General features: G+C 34.2%; 1 protein-coding gene across 1 annotated transcript in view; it reads left to right on the top strand.

The window, feature by feature from the left end:
- Positions 1–14,048, top strand: part of LOC112633712 (probable ATP-dependent DNA helicase HFM1) — a 130,305-nt gene that overhangs the window by 87,969 nt on the left and 28,288 nt on the right. The window contains exons 25-31 of the mRNA XM_025400580.1: positions 1,556–1,653; positions 1,737–1,868; positions 4,467–4,552; positions 4,772–4,855; positions 4,984–5,141; positions 6,939–7,042; positions 7,505–7,651. Coding sequence (XP_025256365.1) covers positions 1,556–1,653; positions 1,737–1,868; positions 4,467–4,552; positions 4,772–4,855; positions 4,984–5,141; positions 6,939–7,042; positions 7,505–7,651 — 809 coding nt within the window. The remainder of the gene's footprint in view (positions 1–1,555; positions 1,654–1,736; positions 1,869–4,466; positions 4,553–4,771; positions 4,856–4,983; positions 5,142–6,938; positions 7,043–7,504; positions 7,652–14,048) is intronic.

Below are 14,048 nucleotides of genomic sequence, written 5' to 3'. Positions count from 1 at the left end.
TGGATTCCCCTTTTACACACAAGAGTAAACTGTGTGTAGACTGATATGGTCTGATCATGAATGTAATTCTAACCAAAGGAATACTTCATCTCATTTAATTCTTTTACTAACCCTGGGTTAGTCATAACTACCATGTAACTCTGCCCCTATTAGTTGAGGTGGTAGAGGTGCCATCTCACCTGAGGCTGTGGCACTTCTCTTTCTACTGAGGACAAGCTCAGGGGTAAGATCACAGGACATCACTGCTTGCCTTATCTGGTGCAGAGAAACACAGAGCCCTGCCATGGTTCTGTGAAAAGTGTCCTATTTATTATTAGATATATTGCTTTTTAATATAAATAAATATTACTTCAAAAGTCTTATTTTTACTCCAGCAATTTTGTACTCCACATTTGTGCATCCTTAGGTAACTTAACAAGGAGTTTTATTTACCCAGCATTTAAAAGCACCCCATTTACATTTTTCTGTCAGTTCCTTCTTTGATAGTATACTGTGTATCTTTGTAACTATTTCTTATTAGTTGATATAAAATAATTTTCAGAAGCATATACCATAGCCAAAAAGAGTGAATAGTTTAAATTTCTGTTGTATACATCCATTCCAGGAAGTGAGTTGATTACTTCTTTCAATTTTCATGTATCTTCTGCTAAAGTAAATCATGAAATATAACTATTCTACGCTTTTTCTTTGTATAGCTGACTGTATTGGTCTTATCAAGAGACCTCCTTCTACTGGAGGAGTTTAGGAAGAAATTTGTTATTTAAAAGAGATCCCCTTAAGAGAGTAATAATACGTACAGTAACTTTAGTTAGAACCATCAGTGATTTGCATATCAGTGCCTGATTAGGTAAGTTTATGGGCAAAACAGGTAGTAAAGAACCCGGGATATAGTAGGCACACAGGCACTAGTGTCTTTTTTCTCCTTATATAACTAACACCTCAAATTTAGTAGCCAAGCAGCTTCTGGTTTTGAATAACCAGCTAATATGCTACTGACCTTCATACACTGAACAGAATTATCGGCACCTAATACTATGCCTGGCACTTAATAAGCATTTAATGAAAATTTGTTGATTAAAAAAGTTGTATTTGTTGATTAAACAAGTTGTATTATTTTTCTCTAATTCCTTGAAAAGAAATAGTAGAGCCAAAAGATAGAACTGTATTGGAGGAGAATATGAAAACAATTTGAGATAGTTGAGATTAAAGTAACAGTCTCAGTGAAAGTCTCCTGTGATTTTTATCAATCTAGAGATTATAATGAAAGTTGGAGAAGAAATGAAATCTTTGAGAGAGAGAGAGAGAGAGAGAGAGAGAGAGAGATTGAGTGAATAAAGAAGAGCAATAAATAAATAAAGACAACTTTGAGGATTTGGGAAAAAGGGAAGGAACTTTTATTATTGACCTGCAATAATAACTATGCAAGATAGTCATGTAATATTGCAGAAATTAAGGCAGAGAAAAGTTTTAAGAAGGAATACTTCAGTGAGTGATGTCAAATACTGTAAGATAGATAACCTTTAAAAGGGAGTAACAATTTTTTTCTTTCCCCCAGTCTTATTCAGGCTCAACTAGGATGCATTCCCATACAAGATTTTGCTTTGACGCAAGATACCGCAAAGATTTTCAGACATGGCTCCCGAATTACAAGATGTATGTTACAGGATTAGTGGATTTTAAATATTTTTTCCAATAAACTAGTATATTAGATTTAACATTGGAAACTTTTTTTTTAGGGTTGTCAGATTTTGTAGCTGCTCAAGAAAAGAAGTTCACCGTACTATTGAATAGTTTGATTTTAGCTAAATGTTTTAGGTGTAAACTTTGGGAAAACTCTCTGCATGTATCCAAACAACTGGAAAAAATTGGTAGGTACTGAATATAGGCAGGCAGTTTGGCCATGTCTGCAATTTATTCACTGTTAGTAAAATTATTCTGTGATGATTACAGACCTTCAAGAAAGATATGTGTTTGTAGGCTTAAATAAGTGCTGTACTTTACTTCCAAAAATCTGATTTTCATTTGCTCCTGCTTAAAAGATTCCATTTGAAATCAACTGAATGATATATGAGTACATGAGAAACCTAATAAAAATTAATGCTGTCATTTGAAAATTTTTTCTCATACCAGGAGGGAAATTTGGTTATAATAATTAGGTAACTATGTGATGCCCTGTCTTCCACTTTTATGACTAATATTTTGTTTTGATCTCAATTACAAGGTACAGAGTTAGCAGTCCCAGCTGTTCCTAATTTATTACAGAAAATTATGTCACTTTTTTATGTCTTAATTTTTTTTTTTTTTGGTTTTCAATAACAGTAGGGTATTAATACTGATTTTTCATAGAGATTCTGTAGACAAAAGATTGTGCCTGATTATTTTGTCTATAGGAACCTTGTGTAGTGTGTGCTCTGAGACGATAGGGAGTACCATTTACAAAGGATTTTCCTGTTTGGTACCTGTGAGCTTGTGACCCTATTCCTTCTTAGATAGCTAGAATTCTAAAAAGAAAGTTACTATCTTATGACTGACAGCCTTGTTAGTTTTACAATTTTGTATGCATCTTGGGGGTATCAACAAATTAAATAATGGATTTTTAGGGATGTTTTGATATTTATTTGAACAAAAATTACCAACTGTTTATGAAGAAGTCCTACCTTTTGTATCTGTGAAATTTGAAATCAGTGGGGTAGCAGAGGGCTGACTAGGAAGTCATGGGAGCTGGGTTGAAGGGGAGATTGGCTGGTGCAAGTAAGGGGAGAGATTCCTGATAGAAAGGCTAACCTTCTTACAGAAGTCCTGGTAACCAAATACCACATCCATCCCACAAAGGCAAGAGTTCTCAATTGGAAAGGTGGTTCCATACAACATTTAGAAAATTTTGAAATTTGGCTAAGTGATTATTAGTAAGTTTCATTATACTTGAAAAAGCCAATCTTTCTGGCTTTCTAGAGTATTGTCAATATGAGCATCCATTGCATTCTGTGCCTTCCAGATTGGTGAAACTAACCTGTTTTCACACATACTCATTACAGCTGAACAGAAAAAAGCAAATATTACCCAGAAAAAAAAAACCGTATAATAGAAAAGTGAGAGAATCCAAACAAAAAGTTAAATCCAAGTTGTTACTGAGCATCTTGAAAAAAATAATGCATAGAAATTTATTTTAATGGTGGCTATAAACTAAAAAGTTAAAAGTCAATAAATATTTTGAGGGGAAATGGAAATGAACATTGAGGAATTATGAATACTAGAAGCTGTGTCTTAAGAAGAACTAAGAGAAATTCCCAAGAACAAGTAAATATATGAGTAAGGAAATAGTGTCATGCCTTCACTAGTAATATATGTAATATATATGCCTTAGACAAGGTAGTAATATTTTGGAATTTTATACTGCTCAGTGTCTTCTATTTGGGGATTTGGATAAATTCGTTCATAAGCATATAAGAATTTTAAATTCTGCCTTCTGACAGTATAAGGAAATAGGAAAATTTCAAAGAAGAAAATGAACTTGATGTTTTTTGTTGTTTGTTTGTTTTTGAGATGGAGATTCGCTCTGTTGCCCAGGCTGGAGTACAATGGCATGATCTCGGCTCACTGCAACCTCCGCCTCCCATATTCAAGTGATTCTCCGCCTCAGGCTCCCGAGTAGCTGGGATTACAGGCATGTGCCACCTTGCCTGGCTAATTTTGTATTTTTAGTAGAAACGAGGTTTCTCCATGTTGGTCAGGTTGGTCTCGAACTCCCGACCTCAGGTGATACACCTGCCTCGGCCTCCTAAAGTGCTGGGATTACAGGCATGAGCCACTAGGCCCAATCGAATTTGATGTATTTAAGGAATAAAATGAAAGCAAGAGTGACTGGAGAGTAGTCAGCAAGAGGAGAGTTAAAAGAAATTAGATTTGAGACATAGACTGTAGTCAAGTCGTATCAGTAAGGAAATTTGACCCCAGTAAGGAAATTGCCACTTCATTCTAAATGCAGTGGAAAAGCATTGGAAGTTTTAGGCAGTAGAGTAAAATAGTCTGGTTTAGGTACAGAAACATAGAACTGTATTTCTGAGACAGAAATGAGAGTCATAGTTTCATGAAGCAGTATTCCCTTGCTTCATTCAAGCATGATCTTTGAATCATGTTGCCTTTCTTTCAAGCATCAGTACAAAAGTACATATCTGTTGGTGATTGGCCTATGGATGACATATAGTGAAACTAAACGTCCATCATGTGGACCAGTTTCTCTTTCTTTTATAAAGCAAATGCATATTTTATTTGTCTGAATAAATATGAATAATTGAATAATGTCACAAACCAAATAATCCAACTGAAAACTTTTTACAAAAACTATCAGTTAGTTATTTGACTGGATCTTTAAATTTTTTTTTACTAATTTAGTTGTTATATATTTAAATATATGTTTTATTTAAAGTGGATTATTTTTAAGTTGTTATTTGATTAATTTTCCACAGGTATAACATTGTCAAATGCAATCGTAAATGCTGGTTTGACTTCCTTTAAAAAAATAGAAGAGACAGATGCAAGGGAACTTGAATTGGTATTTATATTCACTTATTCCTAATTCCGGAATTCTATCTAAATTCTGAGGCCTACCTTTATTTCTATTAAAAGTTATTTTCCTTCTCATAGTCATAAGTATTTTAACTTACCAAGGTTTTGGGTGATAAGCATTATTAAAGCTATGTATTCTAAAAAATATTTTACTGAAAGAATTTCACGTGTTGTGGTAAGGATATAATGATGTAAATATTTTTAGATTTTAAATAGACATCCCCCCTTTGGAACCCAGATAAAAGAAACTGTGATGTATCTACCAAAATATGAACTTAAAGTGGAACAGGTAAATATTTTCTGTTTCTTAGATATTTTATTGTCTTTTCAGAAATAAAGCTACCCATAAATAGGCTTCAGCTGAGTACAAGAAGTAAGATTATTTTTAACACTTTTTATACTTGTCCTTTTTTAAAGATTACAAGATACGGTGATACGACGGCAGAAATATTAGTGACTGTTATATTAAGAAACTTTGAACAGCTACAAACTAAAAGAACAGCGTCGGATTCTCACTATGTTACCTTAATCGTAGGTGATGCAGATAATCAGGTAGTTTATCTGCACAAGATTATGTAAGTATGAAATTCCTCACATTTGATTTTATTTCTAAGCATATACTGTAAAAGAAAAATTCTACTGGAAAAAAACAAAAAAAACAAAAAAAAACAAGATCATTGTGGGATCAAGTAAATTACATTTTCCTGACCCAATAATGGGGTAGTTTGTCTGTTTTTCTATTAAAGAAGATACTAACATTGGGTCTGTTTTAAATTGTTATATTGAATACTCAAATGAACAAAGTATAAAACCTATCACCATGGTCTGAAACAAGTGAGTAGATTACCTCTAGGTGGTCTTTCTTATTTCATTGCTTTTTTCCAGTCATTCATGGCCCTAGTATTGTTTGGATGCAGTCTTTCTTCTACTGTCCTCAAAATACACCTTCTACTTCCAAATTAAGATCTAACAAATTACTATAGCTCCATTGTAGGATCCAAACAAACAAAGCAAATGTATAGAGGAGGTACCCTCCCTTATATCTAGTTCTGTTGCATGCCATTCTATAATTTTTACTGCAGCATTTTTCCAGATACTATTATTTTCCCCCACGATATCATAAGCAATCTCTAAGTATCAGTTGCAGCTATAACTAATACGTTTTTACACTTAGTAGGTTCCAAATATTGAATTATTTAATATTTGTATGAGACAGGTGCTATCCATATTTTGTAGAGGAGAAAATTGAGACAAAAAGAGTTTAATGAGTTTATGATTAATCAGACCTTAATCATGGTCATATAGCTAGTTAATAGCAACATCTAGATTTGAACCCAAGCAATTTGACTCCAGAGCCTAGACTGCCAACCGTATTACTGTACTTGTAAGTTAGGAATGGCAGTGATTCTGAAATGGGAGTCTCCTAATTGCGCCAGTATACTAGAAGATACCTTCCCAAAAAGTTGCATGCAAGGTTTCTGAAGGGACTGCAGTGACCAGGATATCCCTTTCACTGGTAACTGCTCTCCTGCAGCTAACCATGACCCACTTACAGAGAATATGCTATTGTACAAATCTTTGTTCTCTGTGACTAATAAATCTATGACTATATGAGACTAAAATAAGTTCAGTCATAAAATTGGTTGCTGGTTTGTAATGTTTTTAGATACAAACCATTTTATATCAATTTTAAAATACTATTGAAATTGTTCTCATAATACATGTAACCTACGTATAGCCAGTTTAAAATGGTAGCAATTTAAGGACAAGCCCATGTGCTATTAATACAAAGTATATATTCTTATTGGGACTAACATGAGTAAATGCAAGTTAGAAACAGCTGTAATTAAGAAAATCAGAGATCAGAGGGGGTGACTCACACCTGTAATCTCAGCACTTCGAGAGGCTGACGCAGGAGGATCACTTAAACTTAAAGCCCAGAGTTTCAGACCAGCCTGGGCAACAAAGTGAGACCCTATTTGTACAAAAATAAATAAATAAATAATCTGGGCTTAGTGCCAATGTGCCTGTGGTCCCAGCTCCTCAGGAGAGCGAGGCAGGAGGACTGCCTGAGCCTAGGAGTTTGTGGCTGCAGTGAGGTATGATTGCACCACTGCACTTCAGCCCAGGCAACAGAGTGAGACTCTGTCTCAAAAAAAAAAAAAAAATTAGTTAATTTTTTAAAAATCATGGTCAAGAGACTGCCTTTGAACTCTGTTTTTCGCCCTCCTTAAAAGTTGGGGAAAGCAGTTTTCAGTAATTGATTTCAGTTACTACTAGAGAGTATCTTTCTTAAGAACAATCAGCCCTTGACGATTAATATGTATTTCATTCAGGGTTTGGATCACTATTTAAACTATACTGTTTTTTAGGGATTCTGTTTTGCTAAAAGCTGGAAATTGGGCTAAAAAGATTGCTGTGAAGAGAGCTCTTAAATCTGAAGATCTTAGCATAAATCTATTAAGTTCTGAATTTGGTAAGTTAATTGAAGTAATGAAGACATGAATATAAATAACATAATTGCATTTAAAAATTACATCCTTTATGCTGGTACAGAAAAACAGTATAAATGATATAATGCAAAAATAAGATATTTAGATAATGTGAATAAACTTTAAAGGAAATTTCATGTATTTAGGTATGTAAAAGATATCATGGACCAGGATGCCATAATTAAAAGTTTATCTTTTCATTTATAGATATTTTATTTTCCTAGATAGTTAAATTGCAGTTATTGTTGGAAGATTTTTATTTTTATAATGATCAATATATAATTTTTTAGTTGTCGTATTTTTTAACCTTTCAACATATTTTAACTTTGTGGACTTCTTAGCTCTAGAAGTTTTAAAAATATAAGAGAGATAAAAAGAAATGTGTTCTCATATGTGGATTTATATGACTTAAATAAGCATTTGTATACTTTTTTTTCATTTTCCAGTTGGGCTTGATGTTCAGCAGAAATTTACAGTCTTTTACTTAAAACCCAAGAGGTTTGAAAATCAAATGACTATGCAAAGAAAATCTGAAACACAGATTTCCCATTCTAAACTTTCAGATAGATCTACAGTAGCAGGACCTAATAAAGGTAAATAGCTCTATTAATTCTTATTTTATATTAAAGCAAAGGTATGGCTAGAGAGGAATATCAGTGTTATGGTACTGCAACACTCCGATTGAGGATACTCTGGAATAAGATATTTAAGCTTCATAGTTACTGCATTAATAGTATATAGTAGAGATTCTTATAGTTAGTATTTGTCAAATTGGGGTGATAATTGGGGAACAAGTTTTTTGATTCACCTTTTGGTATATGTATTAGTCCGTTTTCGTGCTGCTGTTAAAGACATACTTGAGACTGGGAAGAAAAAGAGATTTAATTGGACTTACGGTTTCACATGGCTGGGGAGGCCTCAGAATCATGGTGGGAGTTAAAAGGCACTTCTTGCATGGCAGCAGCAAGAGGAAAATGAGGAAGAAGCAAAAGCAGAAACCCTTGATAAACCCATCAGATGTCATGAGACTTATTCACTATCAGAATAGCAAGGGGAAAACTGGCCTCCATGATTCAGTTACCTCCCTCTCAGTGCTTTCCACAACATGTGGGAATTCTGGGAGATACAATTCAAGTTGAGATTTTGGTGAGGACACAGCCAAACCATGTCAGTATACGTTTTTCCTTTTCCATACTTATGCCATCGTTACAGCCATTGTCAGGGGAGAGCAAGTGATGTACAAGAATCAACAGATCTGTTAAGACAAATCAGAGTGAAAATGAATTATTGTTTTTTATTATGGGAATTTTTCAAACATATACAAAAGTAGATAGAAGTATATGATGAACTTTCATTTACTCATTATCCACTTTAAACAGTAATTAACTCATGGCTACTACTTTCATCTATACCTCTCTTTAGTTTTTTTCCATCCATATTTTGAAGCAAATTTTAGATATCGCATGATTTCCTCCATACATGTTTCATTATATATCTATCTAAATGGTAAAGATTTTTTTAAACTACAATACTTTTATACATAAAAACTAATATCCAATATTAAGTCAGGGTTCAAATTGTCTCATAAATATTGTAGATATATTATCATCTTCATACCATCTAGATATACCAGATTAATTCCTGAGTTCTTTTGGCTGTTTCCAGTAGTTTTGATAGTTTCTTTGCTATGCAGAGTAACATGCTGTTCTAGGCTCATCTTGTATATATCTAGCTTCAGTCCCATACATAATAAACCCTTTGTTCAAGAAGCCTTTTTTTAATGTTAGTAGGTTTCAGAGATCACAATCTGTGTCCTAGAGAAGCTCATTGCCTTTGACTGATCATGATCTCTTAGATTTTTTCATGCATAGAGTTAAGTATTATGTGATTACTTTTTTGTCTTAAAAGACATCATGAATTCATACTTATCAAATCAAATTCCGAGATAACAGAATTTATCCTTAAACTCAATTATCTATATACGCCTTCTATCATGCTGAGAAACTTGGTTCTCAATGGCTCAAAAATAATAGAATATCACTAATTTTCTATCCTTTATATACGTTACACACACAATAAACAGTCTGAAAATAGCAGCATCAGACTATCACTCTTAATATGATCATTAAAATTTGAGAATTAGTTTACAGGTATTTATGTTGTTAGACTGTATCTTACTATCTTAGACTATATCTCAATAGTAAAATTATGTGTTTAAAAATCACTTGGAATAGATCCTCTGTGTGCAGCCATGTCACTCTGGATACATGTACTTTCATTTGTTTCATTTAATTTTATATTTTTAGGAACAGCTTTTAAAAATTAATTTTGTTTTATAATAATGTAAAACATTTACATGACTCTGTAATTAAATCTACAAAACAAGCACTAAATATATAAACACTTGCAGCATAGGCAGTCTGCCTTGCATGAAGCATAGGCAGTCTGCCTTGCATGAAGCATAGGCAGTCTGCCTTGCAGTGCATTCTCATTCAGTTGGTCCTATTTTCACCCTTTTGACCCCATAAGGGGAGCAGTTAACAGACACTGGGGAATTTGAGAGCAGCAGTGTGATTAGTCATGCTCTCTGAATAGTATTGGCAATTATGATAAATAGTAACTGCAGTGAGTAGTGGCAGGAAGAGCACATTTAGAACCATTCTGTGAGCTCATGAGCATTCATCTTCTTCCTTTTGAAGAACACAAGAGAGCTTCCATTTCTGGGTAGGATATGGTTTTGTGGTAGGCCAGTGCTTCCCCAGCTACAACTATGAAAACCTTCATACCTTATAAAATTATAATTTTTAGGGCATCAGAGATTTGTGGAAGCAATAAGGACTAAAGGAACTAAAATTCTTATAAAAAGGCTAGGTAGACCATGCCCTATAAAGGGGTTTACATGATCAGCCACTCACCATGTTTGCCTGACAGAGAAAAAGGGAAACCTCTTTTGGTGAAATATAATCTGGAAACCACCCACACAATGTCTGTCATATGATAAAAAAATTATGAGGCCTGCAAAGAGACAAGACCATATGACTGATAATCAACTGTGTAAAGAAACAAGCCAGACATGGTGACACACACTAGTAGGGCTAGATATTCCGGAGGCTAAGGCAGAAGGACTTCTTCAGCCCAGGACTTTGAGGCTGTAGTGCACTGTGATCATGCGTGTGAAGTTGCCACTGCACTCCAGCCTGGGTCACATAGCAAGAACACATCTCTTTTAAAAAAGTATAAAATAATTATGATTAATATTTTCAAGAAAATATAGAAAAAATAGGTAAATGCATGAAAAGATGGAAAGTTTTACCAGATAATTAAAATCTATACAGAGATTTAAATGGACTTTCTAGAACTGAAAATACAGTGTCTGAAGTGAAGAGCCAGTTGGGTAGGTTTAACATTAGGTTCAATATAAGCAAATGTAGGATTTGTGGGCTTTGAGACATATCAGTAGAAAATATCCAAATTGAAGCCCAGAGATAAGAGAATGGAAAGAACACAAAGGAATATAATACGCAAAAAAAAAAAAAAAAAAAAAAAAAGGTCTAGCATATGCATAATTAAAGTCCCAGAAGCAGAGTAGAGAGAGAATGGGACAAAATTAACCTTCAAAGAGACAATGGCAGAGTCCATTTCAAAATAATAAAAGACATCAACCAACAGATTTAGAATTTTGGTAAACCCCAAACAGAGGCAAATACAGGGAAAACCACACCTGGACACATTGTAGCAAAACTGCTGAAAATGTTAAAATTAGACACATCATTTATGCATTCCCTTCAAAAGAGCAACAGCGAAACTGACAGCTAACTTCTCAACAATAATGATGGAAAACTGAAGACAATGGAATGCCATATTCAAAATTTTACCAACCTAGGTTTCTGCCCAGTGGAAAATATCCTTCACGATGAAAGTGAAAAAAGACATAGAGAAAGAAAATAACTAAATAACTTTATCACTGTTAGTATATTTATCAGCCTGAATTAAAATAAATACTAAAGCCAGGCTTAGTGGCTCATGCCTATAATCCCAGCACTTTGGGAGGCCAAGATGGGCAGATCTCTTGAGCCTAGTAGTTCAAGACCAGCCTAGGTAATGTGGTGAAACCCTGTCTCTACAAAAAAATTAAATTAGTATGGTGACGTGCACCAGTGGTCCCAGCTACTTGGGAGGATCATGTGACCCAGGGAAGTTGAGGCTGCAGTGAGCTGAGATCACACTACTGCACTCCAGCCTAGGTAACAGAGTGAGACCCTGTCTCAAAATAAAAAATAAAATAAAATAAATGCTAAAGAGATTTCCTTAGAGGAAAATGATCTCAGATGAAAACATGGATGTACTGGAGGGAATGAAGAAGAGTAGAAAGGATAAATATATGGCTAAATATAAATTGACTATGTAAAACAATAATTGAAATGGCTTTCAGAGTTTAAAATATATGTGGAAATAAAATGCAAAGCAAAAAATTACAAGCTTGCATCTCAAGAATATGCCATATCAAACAATAATGTAACAAGAAAAACAGAAATCAACGATACATAGGATATAAATATACAACAGAGAAAAATCAACAAAGCTGAGATTTGGTTCTTAGAAAAGATAAATAAAATTAAGAACTCTCTATGAGTGAAGACTGATCAAGAGAAAAAGAAAAAACACAAGTAACAATATCAAGAATGAAGAAGAAGATATTACATTGTACATCAAAACGTTACTGAACATATTCAAAAGCACAAAAACAAGATATTAACAATTTCGTAATGATAAATTTGACATAGTTTGGGTTAAAATGAGAAAATTTATTGAGAAGCAGAGCTTACCAAAACTGACAGAAGAAAATAAAAACTGAGTAGTCTGATACTAGTGAGACTTTGTCTCAACAAAAAGAAAAAAAAACAAAAAAGAATTAAAGAAATTGTCATTATTTCTAAGCAACATGATTATAGAGAAAATCCAAAAGACTCTATGGACGTGCTGTTGGAATTAATATGTTTAGAAATATCACTGAATGCAGTCAATATAAAAAACAATTGTACAATAGCACCAAAAAGAATAAAATACTTAGGAATAGATTGAACAAAAAAAGCATAAGAATTGAACATTGAAAACTACAAAACACCATTGAAATAAATTAAAGAAGTTCTAAATAAATTGAAAAATATTTTATGTTAGTGGATTGACAGTCAATATTGTTAAGAAGGCAGCACTTCTCTTATTAATACACAAATTCAACAAAGTCCATATCAAAATCCTAGCTGTATTTTTTGCAGAAATTCACAGGCTGATCCTAAAATTCGTGTGGAAATACAAGGGACCCAGAATAGCCAAGCCAACCTTGAAAAAAAAGAACGAAGGTAGAGGACTCACAATTCTTGGTTTCAAAACTTGTTACAAAGCTGCAGTAATTAAGACAAGGTGCTGCTGTCATAATAATAGACATAAAGATCAATGGAATACAACTGAGAGTATAGAAATAAACCTATACCTCTCTGCCAATTGATTTTTGACAAGGATGCCAAAACAATTTGATGGTAAAAGAATTTGAAAATAATTTTTCAAGAAATAGGGCTGGGGAACTGCATAGACACATGCAAAAGGATATATTTGGACTCCTACCTCATACCATATACAAAAACTAACTCAAAATGAATCAAAGACCTAAAGGTAAGAGTTAAAACTATAAAACTCACTAGGTACGGTGGCTCATGCCTGTAATCCCAGCACTTTGGGAGGCTGAGGTGGGTGTATCACCTGAGGTCAAGAGTTCAAGACCAGCCTGGCCAAGATGGTGAAACCCTGTCTCTACTAAAAATACAAAAAAAAAAAAAAAAATTAACTGGCCATGGTGGTGGTCCCCTGTAATCCCAGCTACTCAGGAGGCTGAGGCAGGAGAATCACTTGAACCCAGGAGACGGAGGTTGCAGTGAGCCAAGCTCACTCCATTGCACTCCAGCCTGGGCAATAAGAGTGAAACTCTGTCTCAAAAACAAACAAACAAACAAAAAACCCTATAAAACTCTTAAAATATAGGTGTATATCTTCATTCATCCATTACCATGTACAAGGCAACAGTTTCTTAGGTATGACATGTAAATCTCTAGCAACCAAAGAAAAAATAGATGAATTGGACTTAATCAAGATTAAAAACTTTTGTGCTTCAGAGGACACTATTAAGAAGGTGAAAAGACAACCCACAGAATGGGAGAAAATACTGCAAATCATATATATCTGATAACAAACTAGTATTGAGTATATATAAAGAAATCTTACATCTCAACAGTAAAAAGACAAATAGCCCAATTAAAATTAGTCAAGGGGCTGGGCACAGTGACTCATGTCTGTAATCCCAACACTTTGGCAGACTGAGTTGGGTGGATCACTTGAGGTCAGGAGTTCAAGACCACCCTGGCCAATATGGTGAAACTCCATCTCTACTAAAAAATACAAAAATTATCCAGACATGGTGGTGCACGCCTGTAATCCCACCTACTCAGGAGGCTGAGGTGGAAGAATTGCTTGAACCCAGGAGGTAGAGGTTGCAGTGAGCTGAGATCGTGCCACTGCACTCCAACCTGGGTGACAGAGTGAGACTTAGTCTCAAAAATAAAATAAAAATAAAACTAGTCAAGAGATCTGAAGAGACATTTTCCAAAGAAGTGATACAAATGGTTAACACACATATGAAAAGATCCTCTACATTGTTAGTCAACGCAGAAATGCAAATCAAAACTACAGTAAGATACCACTTCCCACTCAGTAGGATGGCTTTAGTCAAAATGATGGATGATAGCATGTGTTGATAAGGATAAGGAGAAACTGGAACCTCAGACACTGCTAGTGGAAATGTAAAATTGTGGACTGCTTTGAAAAACAGTAGTTCCTCAAGAAATTTAACACGGAATTAACATATGATCCAGCAATTGTACTCCTAGGAGTATATCCAAAAGAATTGAAAACATAATCATATGAAAACTTAGACATGAA

This window comes from Theropithecus gelada, chromosome 1, assembly GCF_003255815.1.
Source record: "Theropithecus gelada isolate Dixy chromosome 1, Tgel_1.0, whole genome shotgun sequence".
NCBI classification, from domain to species: Eukaryota; Metazoa; Chordata; class Mammalia; order Primates; family Cercopithecidae; genus Theropithecus; species Theropithecus gelada.
Note: the sequence above shows the minus strand (reverse complement) of the source record. Positions and strands in the feature narration are given on the sequence as shown.